The sequence below is a fragment of the Calypte anna genome, chromosome 3 (assembly GCF_003957555.1).
Source record: "Calypte anna isolate BGI_N300 chromosome 3, bCalAnn1_v1.p, whole genome shotgun sequence".
Lineage (NCBI taxonomy): Eukaryota > Metazoa > Chordata > Aves > Apodiformes > Trochilidae > Calypte > Calypte anna.
Window position 1 is genome coordinate 90,333,718 of NC_044246.1, and position 18,311 is coordinate 90,352,028.

At 35.1% G+C, this 18,311-nt stretch overlaps 1 protein-coding gene across 1 annotated transcript in view; it reads left to right on the top strand.

Moving 5' to 3' along the window:
- Positions 1–6,481, top strand: part of KHDRBS2 (KH RNA binding domain containing, signal transduction associated 2) — a 411,839-nt gene extending 405,358 nt beyond the window's left edge. Inside the window, exon 9 of the mRNA XM_030447738.1 lies at positions 5,377–6,481. Within this exon, the coding sequence (XP_030303598.1) occupies positions 5,377–5,474 (98 nt within the window). The 3' untranslated portion in view covers positions 5,475–6,481. The remainder of the gene's footprint in view (positions 1–5,376) is intronic.
- The last annotated feature ends 11,830 nt before the right edge of the window (positions 6,482–18,311 follow it).

Consider the following 18,311-nt stretch of genomic DNA (forward strand, 5'->3'; position numbering starts at 1 on the left):
TATGAGGACTGACAGAAAGACTAGGTTTTACCTTTATATGAAGGTGTTTCAGTCCAGAGGTGTTCAAGGGAACTCAAAGGGAACAAGGTATAAGATTGACTCTGTGTTGTACATTTAGTATTTTTACTACTTTTGTTGCTTTCATTTATATAAATAAAGCTTCTCTTTATCTAAATCTTACTTCTCCCCAAGGCCTTTCTGTAAAGAAGTGACAATTCAGCAAAGGGTAATTGAAGCTGCAGCACATTTACAGTAAAATTCCGTTTTTAAAGGGCATAAAGAAGCAACCTAAAGAGGCAGGAATTTTACATTCACTGCATGGAAACTGCCTGTAGGAAGGAGACCTGAGGATGTAGAACTCTGTCATAATGGCTGCTACTTCTTCAGCCCTCTAGGCAATAGCTGTCCACAGTAAACTTTTTCTTATGACCATAAACCCCCTGATATTCAACAAGAGAGCATCCTTAGCAGATGAAAGAAAAAGCAAATAAATGCATGAACCAAAAAAAATACTACAACAGAAATGTTTCTTTTTCCATAGCAATGGCAGCTGTTACCAATTCTTCTTCAGAGATATCCACTCCTAATATGTGCTGCCCTGAGCCTTATTTCAGCTCTGCAGCTGATATTCCCCCTCCCAGTGTTCTTTACTCCACAAGGCTACAAGATAAGGAAATGTAGTGCAGAGAAGACATTTTAGAGAGAATAAATAGCTTTCAGAATTTTAAAAAGTTTTAGTTTGGTTTTGTGGGGGTTTTTTTCTGATTTAATAGAGCATATTTTTTATATATTTTGTTTTTTGCAAAAACTACCTTTGATACTTGTTTTCTTCAGTATTTTAGTCTAGAGTCAGTTAATTATTTTCTTGCTGACCACAAAAGTCAGCAGTCATTAGCAAAAACAAGATACCTCCAATAAAAGTGTGTCCATTAAAAAGCAGCAAGCTCATTAACTAAAATACTTCAGTTCAATGACACATTTTTTTCATTACCTCTGCTCACTCCTGGAGTCTTTGGAATATAGGTAATTTTGCATTTGTAGATCTGTAGCAACATTAGATACTCCAGTTAATCAGGTAAGAAAATGACAAATGTTCTGATTTTTCGAGAGGACTGTTGTGGGTTGTTTCCTACTAAATGAAAGTGTACATGTGATTAATTTTACTTATTATTAAGGGAGAGTTTTTAAAGTTTTAAATGTCTTTAAATGTAATTTAAGAAATAGACAGCAGCAAATTTTAAACTTCTTGGGTGAATGGCAAGGAGCAATGTTTTCAATCCTTTTTAAAAATGAAGTTTGGACAATAAGGTCAGTTTATTTTCACTAAAAGAATAGCCTGAACATTACTAGTAGTTTACTGTCTTAACCCAAAACTTTAAAGAAGTCTGCATTACAAAACTTGAAACACCCTTTGACAGCTCTAATGTCATTGGAGGGGCAAATTCACCCATGGGTTTTGGGAAGTATAGTTGATTTCAGTGAAGGAGTATCTGAGATGAGGAAGTTATTTGGCTAGCAGTACCTCTACCCAGAAGAAGGTCATCAGAAGATAAAAGGAAGGAAATAAATGTCCTTACCAGCCTGTTTTTAGGCCCGTTTGCAATTCAACATGATGCCAACATGGGATAATATTGTGTGTGCCTACACTGCTGGTCAGGCCATGGACCTGGATCTGGTCTATGATCTAATGGCCTGACTGACTATTCACACTCAAAATTCACTCTGTGTCCACTTAAATAAAAAATCTGACTCCAAGCAATTCCTGCATAGTATAAATCATGATCTGCCCTGTGATCATTTGGGGGCCAAAAATTGATGCTTCATCATCGGAAATATCTCCAGTCACCATTGCGTCCCTCAGAGGCTGCCTGCATAATTTTTTTTGCTGAAGCTTATGTTATTCCATAAGCTCTCAGGTGTTGGTTATTGCCTCTCAACTAAAACATGATGTCTAACCCTATGAGCAGTGTTTCCAGTCAACAGGTTTTACTTTGCATTAAAAACAGAGTATTTGCACTAATGCAGTCACTGACCGTGTCTCAACTGAAAAGGTGTTTTGATAGTCCACCTCTTAACTGTAACCAGAGCACCAGAGATATGAGTGCTCTCTCTCTCTCAGTGCAAGGTAAAACATTACTTTACCTTCTCTGTTGAGCTGAACAATTTTGCTTTGCTCTGAAATGGAGCACACCCAAAACATTATCACCTTTCTGTGCATAGTGTAGCTTCTTCAACTATGAAGCTCCCCAAATATTCTACAAAAGCTTCTTTATACTAAACCTCATTCTCTTTCTGTACTTTTTGACCCTTGCAACATCTAAATAAAGTTCAGTTTCCCTCACATGGTCTAGGTACCTCATCCTCTTCTACCCAGGAAAACTTCCTGACCTCCTGAGAAAGAAATTGTGACCTCAAATTCCCACGTGGGTGGGCACTATCTAGTCCTACTCATGTTGTGTTAGGTTTCAGTTTTGCAAAGTTTCTGATAATACGATGAGATTTTAAGCTAATTTACTCACATTCATTCTGTGTTAGGTCTAAAAGTGTGGAATGATTGATAGCAAAATGCATTGTATTATGAAGGCTTTGGAAACAGTACACTGAAAGTTCAACAACAGTACACGATTCCGTACGTGTAGCTAGTGTGGTACCATGTTGCTCAAAAATGTATTTGGAAGTTGGACTCTTAACACATGCATATAGAAAGAAAAAGCCTTTTTTTTTTCTGTGTTGTGCAACAATACTTGGAATACTGAATCATTATCAATAAGTACATTACTCAAGATGCAGAAGAGAAACAAAGGCCCTTCTATATATCAGTTTCACTGGGGAATATTGTAATTTTAAGTTTATATCTAAACAACATGAATCAACTATTTAAGGAGAGATTAGTGAAAATTGAACTTCAGTAAGTTATCATAGCAACTGAGCTCAAAGCAATCAAATATGGATCTTTTACTCAACTCTTGTTCTGCTCTGTAAGGTATAGTTATGAAGTCTGCTTGAGAGAAAAATGTTGCTATCTGAAAACTTGCATTAATAAAAGAAACTCTATGACTTGTCCTAATGAAGATTAGGAATTTTTTTTTAGTTCTTTTTTATATTTAAGGCTATCATTCCATTAATCAAGTAGCTGACTAAAGTTAAGGCAATATAGTTAGCCTTCACTTGTAAGAATCTTAAAATTTTGATTTTTTGTATTCCTGTGTACTAGCCCAGGTATATTGTTTTGCATAGAAGTCTCTTTTCTCATCAAAAAATTGAACAGAATTCTTCAATACTTGGAGTGAATTGCAACAGACACTACTTTTAAAGTTGCTTTCTAGCAATGACCTAACTGTTGACAGCTCAGGCTCTTCTCCCAGTAGCGAGCAACAGTAGTGAGTAGCGGGCATGGAATACAAGAAGAAAACAAAAACAAACAGAAAAACCCTGAGGTTGGATTCACTTTATAGGTACATCTGGGATCACATCAAACTCAAGAACATTCCACTTTGCTCCTTAGAAGATAAATGAGAAAGTTATGTGTAACATGGAAATGTAGTAAAAGTATGTTTTTCTTGGCTATGAGCAAGTAATATTTTTGGCCCCTCTCACCATAGCCACTGTGTCCCATACTGGCTCACATCTTATCCCCTTATACCTGGGAGTTCAGCACATTTCACATTTATATTCTGTATAGATTAATTTTATTGACCATGCTGAGTCAGGAGTACTCATTTCAATGGTGGCTGAGTAGGGTAGAAAAAGTCTAACACAAGACCTGAGCAAGGAAAATACATTCTGAAACGTTAATTTCTTCAAAAGGCAATTAAAATAATTGTATGAATTAAGGCATGAAAATTTGCACCTCTTAAAGAAGATACACTTGAATCTTTAAATTTATGCGGCAAAGAACTCCAATATTTCAAATATTCAGCAGCAATTTAAGACTGTATAGTTCCTCTTATTATTGTGTTATCTATTTATAAATTAAATTAAATAGCCTTACTTTAGGCTTAGAGAAAATTATCTATTTTAATAAGTTAGATTTTTCCAACCAGTTAGATTTTTTTTTGAGAGCAGAAGTAGGTATACTGTTTCATCATCAATGAATCCTGCTGTTCCTTTCCTGCTGTCTTCAAGTCACGCTCCAAACTCCTCTCTTTTCAACATCTTATTTTTTATGCACTTTAAAAAGCATTCCTTTTTTCCCTAGGATCAGAAGATTTCATCCTTACTTTTGTATTTTAGAAACATTAGTATTCTATGCATACCAGTAGTACAAACTTGCTGATCACCAATAAAATACAACAGTATTGAAAATAACTAACATTTGCCAGAGATTTCTGCATAGACAGAATATCACATAACTTTCAGGGTGTATGTAGAGAATTTGAAACTTCCTCATGAATATCTTATGTCAGATATGTCAGACTATTGTAACAGGTGTAGTGTTGCACTATGTTGCAGTGTAAGACAGATGAACCCCTATGATTTTTGTCTTTCCACTTTAATCACTGAGTGTATGATCAGCTGGAAGTCAGTGGAAAACAAAATCAGAAATCATTTGAAGATCCACGAGATGATTTAGAAGGGAGTCCGAGTTTGGGTTCAGCTGCTGGACCACAACTATAGGTTGCTTCCTGTTTCTTCCTTTGGAAGCTTAATGTAAGAAGGCTTAACTTCCAGAAATACCTTATCTGAGGGAAGAAAAATAGGAAAAAAAAAGACTTGCAGAAGCTTTGTAAAAACTTAATTAAACTTACAATTTCTAATGGACTCATCTCAAGCATATTTCATTCACACAAATTTGAAAAAAACTGTAAATATAATGCAAAGTAAAAACTGGTGGAATTTTGCTTAAAGTAGCTTCATTTCTACACAGTATTTTTCTTCCCTTCTTTTCTTTCTTTTGGTCTCAAATGGAAGTAAAAAAATCAAATGTATTTCTATTTTCTTTTCATAATATATATTCTCACCTTATTAACATGCCAATTGCATGAAATTTTATTCATATTGCTGCTTTAGTTTAAATGCTAAAAGCTCAAAATATCAAATGAATTCTGAGCTGGCAGGCTACTGCAATGATTTTTCCCAGGCTGACTGTGCTGACACCACACTAAGCATTCATTCTCTGCTGAAAGTGAAGGAGCAAGTTGTTTTTTTCATCCTATGTAAGACAGGTTGTCTGTGGAGAGAAGCAGGTTAGTTTTCCACAAGTTTTTGTGAAAGGATAAAGAAACGGATCATAACACCATCCTCGTTTTATTTTCTTAAAGCTTTCAGCCAAAACCCTCGAGAATTTTGAGAGCCATTAGCAGTGGCATCACTTTCATCACTTTGTTCTTTCAAGTTTAGATATTTACAAAACATGTTTTTCTCTTCTGTTTTTAGCACAAGAAGAATGGGCCACAACCCGTTCCAGCCTAAAGGCACCACCTCCAAGGTCAGCCAGAGGGGGTTACAGGGAACACCCCTATGGTAGATATTGAAGGTCCTGCTCATCTGTGACCTCATCTCAAAGACAATTAATAGCCTGTGGTCTCCACATAAACAGCAACAAGACAAGTAATAGTCCATTTCTTTTCTTTCCTAGGGATTACTGCTCATTACTATCATATGTACCACTTGTATTTCCTATAGCATTGGAGTGACATTGGCATTAGTATTATTTTATAACACGGACTTAAAAAAAAGCAGAGACAAAAAACCTTTGGCAAGCATTGTCTATAAACCATTCAAAGATGATGTTCTGTTGGTTGTATTCATTGCTGTGTGTAACTTAAAAAGCATGACACTGTTACAGATCTCGAGTCTCTCTACATACTAGCTAAGGCTGAGTTTTTGTTTAGGGTTGCTGAAAGACTGTAATATGATTCTTTTTTTCCTTTTTTTTTTTTTTTTTTTTTTTTTTTGAACCAGACAATAATCAAGCTGTAGATAAGATATTTTAACCTGTCTTTTTTAATATATGTTAGTTTAGATAAGGATGTTCGATATTAAGTTTGTAAATTTAATTTAAATGCTGTTTAATGGGGTTGAAAACATGCAGCTACTGTATGTATGTAGCTAACTGAATTTGTTCAGTGTTTTAACCTGTATTTGTTAACAAAAAAATCACATAAAGTTACATGTGTAAGCTTCTCTAAATAGGAAACCATAATTTGTCAAATATGTTTGCCATAATTTGTCAATAAAGCTGAAATCTTTTGTAACAAACTAAATTTGGAATTACTTGTTTTCTAGCTTTAAATGCCTGCTTTATTTCTTTTTCAAGAGATGCCTAAAATGTTTTTTATATAAAAATTACAAAAATGAACCCAAGCCTGTTTTAAGATTTTTTGTGTAAGACTTTAAAAGTTGTATTAATAACTTCTGGTTGTTAAATAATTTAAAAGTTAACAAACTAAACTGTTACATGAATCATGGTTAGTATCCACTAATGTATAACATGTTAATGGAAAAAAATGCTTTAGAACAATAAATGGATTTTAAACTATCCTCTAAGCTTGATCTTGCTAAACACAAACTCTGATTGACTTGTTTGTATTAGCATGTCTCTCGTGAGAATGTAATGGAGTTTAAAGAGGTAAGATTACCACTTACCACTGTTAGACTGTCTAAATACTAGTTCTTCAACCTTTGAGTTTCCCCGCACATTAACTATCCCATTCAACATGTAAGCATTGCATAGATTCACCTATTTGTTTTCACTCAGAAGAGTGCATTGACTGCCTTTTTCGTAGTATACAACAATTTGTCTTGATAAACCAATCATCAGTGTCACTGCCCAGTTGTTGGTACTCAACCTCAAAAACTTTATTTGTAATTTTCAGTGCTAAATATCACCGCCCTTGAAGGCAGTTTGCAGGGCTGATATTTCTTTTGAGACTATCAGACTTGATGGCTGATGATTATTAAGGAAATATGTCGCAGGACTCAAAGGATGACTAAACGTTAAACAGGTAACACTAACAGTAACTCTGTAATTTTGAGTATGCAACAGTAATGTTAAATATTCTCAGTTATTAAGTTACTGATAGTTAAAAAAGTAAACCTACCAAAAGATAACAAATAGGTATATAGGCTTTTAAAACAACTAATTAACATTAACTAGTGAGAACAAAATTATTCTACAATATATAACCCTCAAGGTAATAAACAGAACTAAAATTAACAATAATAGTAATGCAACTCTTGCTAACAACTCAAATATAACCTAAATTTTGATGAAGAAAAAAAAAAAAAAAAAAAAAAAAAAAGTGAAGACTTGATAGTAGGGATTCCAAAACCTTTAATCCTTTATATACAGTCCTTTTGTTTACAGTGGCTTTTTGTCAATGTGATTGGTTTACTTTTTTGATGAGAATAAAGTACAGGCCTATTGCTGTTCAGTTTGTGAACAAAATCTCTTGCAGCTGGAGTTGCATGCTAACTCTTGTTGAATAGTTTATGCGTATGTTTTGTTGTTTGAAGTGTTAAAGTGAATTGATGGGGCTACATGATGGTTACATTGAGTTTATTCTGTCTCACTATTTCAGGGACTCACAGGCACTAACTGAACAGCTGAGCAGCAGATCTGCTGAGAAGTGGTCAGGTAAGTTCTACCATATCTCAAGGGTTTTTCCTGTTTCCTGTTTTAGCTTGCATTTTTTGATACTAACACAGAGAAGCATTTTCAGCTAGAGTTTTAAAAGGAATAGTTCTTTCCAGCAATGTTTCCTATATAGCAGCATAGCTGTTGCAGTGTAATTGCATTCAAAGTGTTTGAATATATGGCATGATACCCCTCATTTAAATGAAAGAATTCTCATCTAGCCTTTTAATGGTAAATATGAAGATTGTATACTTTAAAACTGCTGCTGCTAGAAACATTTATTACAAGCATGCCTATATTTTGGAAACAAGCTAGTATCATGACAAAGAAAAATACAATACTGGCTTACCTTTGATTCTCAAAATATTTATCATATCTTCATATGACAAAAGTATAAAGAGGCAGGAAGTTGTTATTTATGCTTTTGCTTGGTAAGTGGAGATTTTTTATGCTTTACAATGGCAGAGACATGAATGGTATTACTATGCAATGACATGGATCAAGGCATAACTAAATTTCTCTGTTAAATACTTTTAAAGGTAAAGATGTATCTTGGATAACCATCTTGTCTTAACTTCAGATTATATATGAGATTTTGTATTGAAGAAAAAAGACATTACAAAAACCAAAACAAAAACAAACAGCTCAGATGCAACTTCGTTCACTCACCCAGAAGTGTCAGACTATTCACAAAACAAAAAGTACAAATTCCCTTCCTCTCTCTGGACTGTTAAACTAGATAAGAGTTAATAAAAAATCATGATGATGTTGTACACCAAATATTCAATCCCACACACATTTATTACTTTGGCATCTTTTCCGGTGGTTGTGGTCTGGCTGATTCAACATTTTCCAGGTATTGGTGTATTCAGCGGTTACTTACAGACCACAAGTTGTGCTGTATAGCAAGATATATTGAGCTTAATTTTCCTCTTCAAAGGGTTGCCTCAAGGGTTGCCTTTATAAATTGGTTTTATTTATGTGCGATGGCCACTCTACAGCCTAAAGCAATACAACACAGCATTAAGATTTGTCTGCATGTTACAATCACACCAGTGTGGGTGCACTGCTATAGTAAAAAGCCTCCATCTACCCACTTTGCATGCAGTTACATAAATGAGCTTCAGTTGGTAGATGATATGCAGACAAGAAAAACATACTCCACAGCTATAAACCCAGTTTCATACTGGTATAACTGTGATTATGGACTATTGCTAATAATGGGTTTTACTCTCTAAGTATTTCAGGAAATGCTCATATGACTTACTGAAATTATTAATTACACAAAACTGTGAGGAGGTCATTCCCAATGCAAGTGAGATCCAGGGCAAAGTACATAAAATTTATTTCTCACTTGTGCACCAAAATTTTTATGTGAGGGTAACTATTGTGAACTCCTCAAAGATGGAATCAAATAAATACAACTTTATAACAGAGCACTGCCCTTCAATATTGTCTCAAAGTCCACTTTATGGCCATTGTTTTTGTAGATTTTTAGAGAATCATAATATGTCAGTAAAAAGATACATTGTGAAATATTCTTATACAAGAATTACTTAGAAAACATAGGTTAGTAAGCCAGTGCAGGCAACTATTTACACAAACATTTGTTCTACTGGTTTCCAAGAAATTAGTGTTAATTATGACTGCATGTGCTTATCTATGTTTAGTACAAAGCATATTTCCTATCATTTTCTGAAGAAGTCTTAAAATTAGTCAGCTATATTTTCTTAATTAAAAAAATCCACCTTCTTAATTTGTAAAAGAGTAACAAGACAGTCAGGTTGTTCTAATTAAAAGTCATAATTAGCTCTTCCATAAAAAAGCTGTGGTATATTCCACCCATCTACTGGTCAGGTCATTCATAAATCTGGGGTCCTGAAAATTTACAGGCATCATCAGACAATACAGAACTGCATGTTTGCTACAGATAATTCCAAGGCACTAATCACCAGCCAAACATTTTCTTTAGATGAATTCACTTACTATATAATTTCGCCTGTAACAGGACAAAACACCAAAACAATTTAGAAAAACACTGGAAAAGAAAAACAGAGTTGAAAAAGTGCTGTTTCTGTTAAAAACTTTCCAAGATTTTTTATTTGTCCAGGTTGACTTCATCTGCAGAACATTTTGATCTTCAAAACAAAGTAATGCATTATAATTTTCAGTACTTAGAAGAGCAAATATATTAATTTACTGAATTGTACTAAAATATTATCACCCCTTAATATAATTGTATCTCTGCAGCATCCAGCTAAATAGTCTTTTCAGTGTTTTGTTTCCAAAATGGAGCTCTACTTCTGAGAAGTTCTTTGCTTTCAACTGAGCCAGTTTTGAAACCGATGATTTCTGGAGGTGGGCATTTGACAGTCTGCACTGTTAAAATGGTGATAGGATAGTGGAGTGAATGTCACAGTGATAGAATCTGTAGCTTCATACTGACACAGCTTCACTTGCTGGAAATTTAGTCTGAGAGAAGGGAGCAATCTTCAAGTCCATCTAGAAACAGAGTAGGACGAAAGCACCATGGGCTTAGAGCATTCTCATCTGCTGGAGCAGAACCCACAGAGCTGCACTACTAGGGACAAGCTTCTAGAAAAGTAGTAGATGAGGAATAGTTGCACTCCTGAACTGTTATATCTAGCAGACTTCTTGCATGTATTCAAGAACTATTCTAATTGAAAAAAAATTATATTTAATTAGATATTCCTAGAGTAGTAACCTTTATCAGAAAATGAAGTAGCACCACATAACAATTTCTTTCCTATACAGCTTCTCTTACACTGTTTGAACAAGATCTTAAGCCTTCATATGAATAAATGAAGAACCTGAGGAAGTACAGTATACCTGACCTCACCTCAAAAGATATTGACAGTGCTCTTCAGCCTTCACTCAGAATAACAGAGCTCTTGCCATAATGCTAGGAAATATTCCTTCCTGCACTGTCCCTGCTCAGGCAGTAATCCAGCAATGATTACTCCATTATACTTGAATGTTTGCTGACTTCTAAACTGAGTATCACCAATGTGAGTGAAAGTGAGCAAGTGCCTGTAAAGCAGATTGCTGTGTCCACAATAGCTCTGAAGGAATGGATGTGAAGACCTGGTCAGTAATCACAGCAGACTGGAGGAGTCCGTGTCTCCCTGTTTCCAGGAAGCTGCCTGAGCAAGCTACTGAGCTGAGCATCTGGACTTAAGCAAAGCAGACAGGTTCCATTATGGGCATATATGAGCACAGCAGTTAAAAGGCTTGACATTTTATCATGAGAATATGAATTTATGGCAGTCCTCATGAAGTAGCATCCAGGAATATTATCTCAAGATTAAAATCAAGAACAAGTAAGCGATGTTTTGTGTTTAAATAAAAGGAATTTAGTCTACATTAGTGATGTATTTCCTTCATGTTTAACAGTAGGAGTGTTGCTTTGTGTACTCTCCAAGAAATCATATCATATGTTTTGTGATAGTGAAATGATTCAGTTAGAAAATTATAAATGGTGGCTAAGGAGAGGCATAGAATAAGCTAAACATCAGATAGAAAAAGTATTCTTTAACATTTGAGAGAAGAATACAATCCATGGAATCACAGAAAGTTTACCCTATCATACTGTATTTACTTGCAACAGGAAAATAAGTCAAGATTGTGTAAAGATGAAATAGGGACATCACTGGGTATCAATTTCCTCCATAAAACCTGCTTAGCAACACCTCACACTGTTAAGTTTACTGAAACATTTTCTTTCTTTAAGGAAAAATATTATCTAAAATGATGATGACTGAGAAACACCACCTTGATTTCCTAAGCAGCTGTATATTTTGACAAAAACTGTTTTTCCTTTAATATTGTAAAACAAATAACAGATCTAAACAAAATTGTAATGTCCCAACAGTATCTATTTACTAACATGTTTCCAGGAAAGATATTAAGTAGAGTTTTTTTCCACATGTGTAATCTGATTTATTTTATAATGCTGTAGAACATCAGTAAGTGACTCAAGATTGCAAGAAGATGAAGTAATATGGGAAAATGCTTATACAGTCACAATCACAGTACATGTTTTTAACTCATCCTATGTGCGAAAGAACCCACTTATCTATACATTGGACTGTATGTAATTTTAGTGTTTAGGAGAGGAGAGTTTATTTGCAGATGTATTTTATCAAAGTAGGGTGCTTTTTATTATAGTAAAGATTACACAATATTGTAATTTTCCTGTGAGATTCCAAAATTTTTACCAGAAAAAGCAAAACTTACTGTTTACAAAAATTGAAAAGGGCTGCAACTAGAGATATATCAACAGAATAAAGACCCTATATATAACTATTTCAAGTCACCCTCTGTTGCCAATGCATTAATCAAATTACAAAATGAACCCTAATAAGTAAAATCACTGAAAAAAACTGTAAAATACTTGAATGCTAAACAGAAAACTAATGTCTTTGAAGTTTTTTGCTCTCCATTAAAAACTTTTATGCATTCTGTGACCTCCATCAGTTATTATAACACAGGAGTTATCAAAAAATTATCATGCTATCCATTTTACTGTATTGGTCTATGGAGACAGAAAAGGCACACAGGTAACTGTCTCAGACCAATTATGGCTTCAAAGATGATCACCGTCTTCCAATCTGTTGTTAGCTAATTATATCTTTCTAGTAATTATTATTGCTCACTGGGACCTGACTGAACCATTTGAAATCATTAAGTGTCTCCTTTTTCTTCATTTGGTTTTGTTTCTGGTCCTTTAAGTTAGATGCTAACATTCATTTGGAGACATTAAGGTAAATTATTCCCATGGAAAGATTGCTGATCTACATATTTATTAGACAAATTATGAGCTTTGCTCATGAATATGCTGATATCTTTTAGTGAAGACATGCTGTATACCATATTTATTTTCTGAAACAGTGGAATCTAAAGAAGAACTGTGGCTCCCAGTATGATTTCTGTCCTTTCATGATCTTCATCTGACTATGTCATTTATATCATAACTCAGCAGAACATTTTGAAATTAGCTGAAATGCATCTCTAAATCATGCATATCTGAAACAAAGTTTTCATCTTGAACAGAAGCAATCTGTCAAGCATAAGGAATGCAGATTTTTAAACTTCTTCTAAAAACATGTCACTGTTTCAAGGGTTTGTTTTTTTTTATAAATCCTAAAAAAGGCTTTTGTATAGTTCTTATTGAAGAAAATAAATGCCTCCTTTCCTAAAATAATGTAATTCATTTTGAAATCTAGAATGCTTTACCAGAGAACAGCAAGATTTACTGGGAAAGTAATTTCAGGCTTTCGTATCTGAAATCTGTAAGTCAGAAGGAAAGTTTATTGGACAAAGAATGCTATAGGCTATCACTCATATATTAAAGGGGGAAAAAATGAAAGAAAAGACTGTGTAGTTAATCTTGTAAATCCTGCAAATGATTTTTCAAGATGCTGCATAGAAATAATCAGAACTTTCTTGTATCTTTTAGCAACATTTGATTGTACAAGTAGGATGCTGGAAATGATTGAGTGCCCTGATAAGAGCAGAATTAATTTTGAAATCAATGATTCTCATTTCTTTATGCTGCTGCTGTACCCTATTGATTTAATTGACGTACATTTCTTACTATACTGTGCTGTTACAAAGTGTGAGGGTCCCTGCTTATCTCATGTCTGGCACTGTTCTTGCCACACTGGATGATGGATGACTTACAGGAAAACAACGAATACCTTGTTATATGCCCTTGCATTACAGGATCTTCACATTGTGTTTCCACTAACTAGTCAGAGGTGTAAATTGCTGATCTGCTCGTTTATGACTTCTTAGTGTTCTAGCTGTTGTTTTGGGTTTTTTCCTTTACTTTTGCACAGTAAACAGAATAATATTCTCTTTTTTTTTTTTTTTTTTTTTATGATGTACTCTGTTCATTTATAACTCCATATTCATTATTCATCTCATAACTCACTATATTTCTTCTCAAACTTTGTAACAATTCTGTACAATCACTGGCAAAATTCAGTGGAAAGGCTTTGCACATTCAGCTTCATTTTTCCCCCTCTTTTCTTCCCAGAAGAACATAATTGTTCATAATCCTACTTTAGTGGAAAAGATAATCAAGATATTCAAATGAAATGCTTGTATATGCTCATAACATATGACTTCATCTCAGTATACACAGAGTATTTAAAATTGATAGGTTTTTTTCATATTGTGCGAGGTATTTGAACATTATATATCTTTATAATACATCTGTTAGAATCCATGATGTAATGTTACAAACAGGTGACAGAAATGCTTTGGTGGGTTGGTTACGACTGAGCAAAATTTTTTATGGAGAATTCACTCCTGCTGATCTAACTCAAGTTTCACTCACTAAAATTCCATGCTAATATTAATGAATAAAAGGGAATAAGAAATTCAGGGGGGGTTTTCTGCAGTAATTTGTACAATTTAGTAAATTCAAACAGAACACCTATCTGTTAAGGACTGGATTGTGTCATTCCAGGTGATGTCCTGCTTAGTGGTACATTACCTTGCCCCAGGAGGAATACCTCATTTACAGCACAACATTAAGTTTCTGCATTTTATATACCCAAAACTAATTGCATAAAAAATACTTAGTTGAATTTATTTGCTTGGGACTGTTATTGACTCCAGATCTCAACTTGGCAACACAGTTCATCCCTTTATGAAAGTGACCACTTTATTTTCATAGAGTGAGAATTAACAAATAACTTTCTGAGGGAGACACAGTACTTTTTATTACATGGTCTTTAATGGCTATATTATGGAACTTGTCTGCAGAGCTAAGGAAAAAAAAAGGGCACCCCACTAGACTAATGGTCTGTGGGATGCATATTTATGGGAATCATGTGCTCGGTCAAAAGGAAAGAACACAGCTATCTCTTATTGAATATTGTGTAGCTCTTATAAAGCTTGAACAGCACCTACAGAACTTTAAAAAAAAATTACTGCATGTAACTCAAAATGTCTACCAAGGGAAGCAAATGTTTTAATCTCTGTCTTGGTAAGAGAGATCTAGAAAAACAGTGAAGATGAATGATTTGGCTAAGGTCACTTGAGCAGGTCAAATATATGTAATTAAGTGTAATTAGCAAAGCAGCAGATGAGGGTTTAGGAGGTGCATCAGGAAATGAAACACAGGGTGCATCCAGAGCTGTCATTTGTTTTGATAACAGAAGTCTCTCATCCACAGTACAAATATATTGTCATCTTTTGAAGCTGGCTGGGTCTTGCTAGGCAACTGAATGAAGCAGAATGTGTGCATGTAGTGAGCATACATGTACAGGCAAAATTTACATGAAAGGAGCCTCTTGTAATTGTGTTTCTCCATTTGCATTATGGCTGTATTTTTCTGCACCACCTGTTTCCATGATAAGTTTCTCACTCTGTAGATCTTTAATGATCAAGAAATCATAGAATCATAGAATTGGCTGGGTTGGAAGGGACCTCAGAGATCATCAAGTCCAACCCTTGAACCACTCCTGCTGCAGTTACCAGACCATGGCACTGAGTGCCACATCCAGTCTCTTTTTAAATATCTCCAGGGATGGAGAATCCACTACTTCCCTGGGCAGCCCATTCCAATGTCTGATCACCCTCTCAGTAAAGAAATTATTTCTAATATCCAACCTAAACCTCCCCAGGCACAACTTAAGACCATGCCCTCTTGTCTTGCTGAGAGTTGCCTGGGAAAAGAGGCCAACCCCCACCTGACTACAACCTCCTTTCAGGGAGTTGTAGAGATCTTAACATCTCTTAACACTGGCTAGGGCTTCAGACCCCTGCTAATACCCAATGCTGTCCCTATAATGCTGAGTATGATAGGACTGGACCCTAAAATCTACATATTATTAAGCTTTATAGTGCTGAGAATTTTTAAAAAACCAAGTTCTATCTTAAGCCATTTTAGGGCCAACTTTAAACTCAGGGTTGGGGTTATTTTATCTACTTTGGAGTCTATTTATCTAGATTAATGGAAGCAAGACACCTGGCTTTGTAATGCATAGTCAACCTAAAATAACCCGTACAATATATGTAACGATCTAAGAAACAGTTTTGATTTTTTAGTCTAAAATCACTTTTAATGTTGGTTCTTTACCTGGACTTATTTGGGTAACTCATTCTCATTCACATCTCTCCCAGATAAAAAGCAGAAACTCCAAAGTAAGCTATAGAACTTTCATCTGTCATGCATCCATTTGTCTTATATGATTTGTAGGAGTACAATTGGGAGTGCTGATAACATTATGTACCATTAAGACAGTGCTTGATATAAAGTAAATGTCAACTTCAAATTGAATTTTCTATAAAGAGTATCTACTCCATCCAAGGAATTTGGCCAAAAACAAAACAAAACAAACAAACAAACAAAAATTTGGAAAAGCAAGATTTTTTTTCATTTACAAAATAAAAATAGTTCTTCTTGTATCTGCAAATATCTATGAAAGCCTATTGCAAAATGTATGTCACAGTACACTCTAGTGCTCTAGTGCTGGTTTTTTCATGCATGAGAGTGTAAAAACTGCCTTCCTCTGTCAGATGGTGAATGTGTACTGCCCAGTATCTTTTTTCTATTTGATCCAGAAATGGATGTTTGGGCTGTGTGGTGGAAAGGTTGGGAGATAGAGACAGAACAAGCAGAAGCACCATCTGTATTAGTAAATTAAACAGCACCAGCATGAGTCTATCTCAGGCTTGTCTTTCTGTAGTGAAACAAGGCAACCAGGTGCCACTAATTGCCAGGGAGTGGGCATGAGCTTGTGTTAAGCCCACCTGTGCCTAATTAGGGTGGGCCCCCACTGCGCATGAGCAGGATTAGGGGGCCAATAAAAGGTGAGGCCTGAAGCACAGGCAGAGCTCAGTCCTGAGCAAGCCAGCAGAGAGGTCAGTTGCTCTTGGAGCAACAGCACTGATCCAGGCTGGTCAACCCTGAGGGCTATAGGCTCTGAGCACTACTCGTGAGTCTCTGCTGGAACACCTGGTTGGACCTTGAAGCGCTGTTCCCTAAAAGAGGTTTGTCTTGCTACATCTTTCCATTTCCCATGTTTTTAACTCCAGTATCTTGGCTAATATAGAGACAGCTGTAGTGATGTATAAGGGTTCTGTGCCCAAATATGATCTTATCTGTAAAACCACTGGCTGACACTGCCAGGTACTGGGGACTGTGCAGAAAACTGGGTTACAAGAAAAGTGGAGGGAGTTTCATAGCCTAACAGCTGAGTTTGATTAAAACAGAGGAATGGATTAAATTCTTCAGCCTACAAGCCAAGTTTTGTGTGATGGTAGGCAGAGTAAAAGCCTGCTAAAGCTGTATTTATTGTTGTCTTGAGATCTTACAGAAAATCCTGGGATTTAATTTTTATCAGAATTGTAAGTGGCATCATCAGGAGCTGTGCCTGACTATGCAAAGTGCTGTATAAGATTAGGTATTTAAAAAAATCAAGCCTTGGTTTTCCTAGGTTATGCAACAGTGATGACTGGTTTATTTTAACTCAAAAATATAATACTAAAAATCAGTCACACTCATGAGGTATTTACAGACTATAGCCACAAGTGGAAGACAAAGACAAATGTGAAAATTGTAATTTGGACACAAAAAAAATAAGGATTTGAATAGTTACATAAATTAATAGAAAAACAACTTTGAATAATGAGGATAAAAGAAATACTGAACAGCTTTTCTTTCAGTGCCCTTTCTTATTCATGAAATCAAGTAGAAAAAAAAATCAACTAACTCAGCCATTGCAAAGACAACAGAAAATGTATACATGAAAGGAGATGAATTAGGGTTTCACTGGCCCATACCTCCTATTTATCTAACTTCAGAGTGCTTGGCTTACTTTAATGATATGCTTTGAAAAATTTCTATGACTTTCCATCATAGAAAGATGTCTCTCGTGTTTATGGAAGGGTTTATACAGTTTGAAAATTGAAGGTTGCTGCAATTTGTAGAAAGATCTTGCTTTTGGTAGGGGAAATTCTACTAAGGATCCCAGAAATTATTTTTTTAAAGCTGTCATGTAAATCGCTTTGGTTTGGAGAATATCATGAGACATCCAAAAAGTTGCCCTAGAAGCTATGCTAAAATGTCCATAGTACCTTACCCTCATGATCAGAATTTTTTTATTTATTTTATGTGAAGCTTAGAGTGGCACTGGGGGAAATACCCCCCCATTCAAGCACATTCATCACTGAGCTTCAAATACCCAGCTTTTTCTAATGCAAGTACTTAGAGTACCTGTACTTTCAGTGGAGTATTTTTTGCTTAATGAAAATAATTCAGAGTATCTAAGCCAGGTACTCCAAAACTCTCTGTCTGTACCTCCTCTCTACTAGCTGGCTTAAGAGGCAAACTAATGCATGTTTTTAAATACGTCACAGTTCAGCCTAATCCCTCAATCCATTGATTTTAATACCAATTCTAATTTTAATTAGACTTTCAGAAACCTAAGTATGTTTCTATTATGAAGAAATGCAACACAAATCCAACCCAAACTGTTCTCACAAGTTCCCATTCCCATGCATACCAGCACTCAGTAATTTGTTCAGGTTGAATGTAATTACTCAGCTGTATTATATGCATAAAGAGCTTTGGTGTTCACAAAATTCACTCCCACAAACCTTTTTTATTATATTGATAAAATCATAGTCATTCTACTGTGCATGGACCATGAGCCTTGATCTCAGGTAGATGATTGCAGGTAGAGAAAAGGTGTTG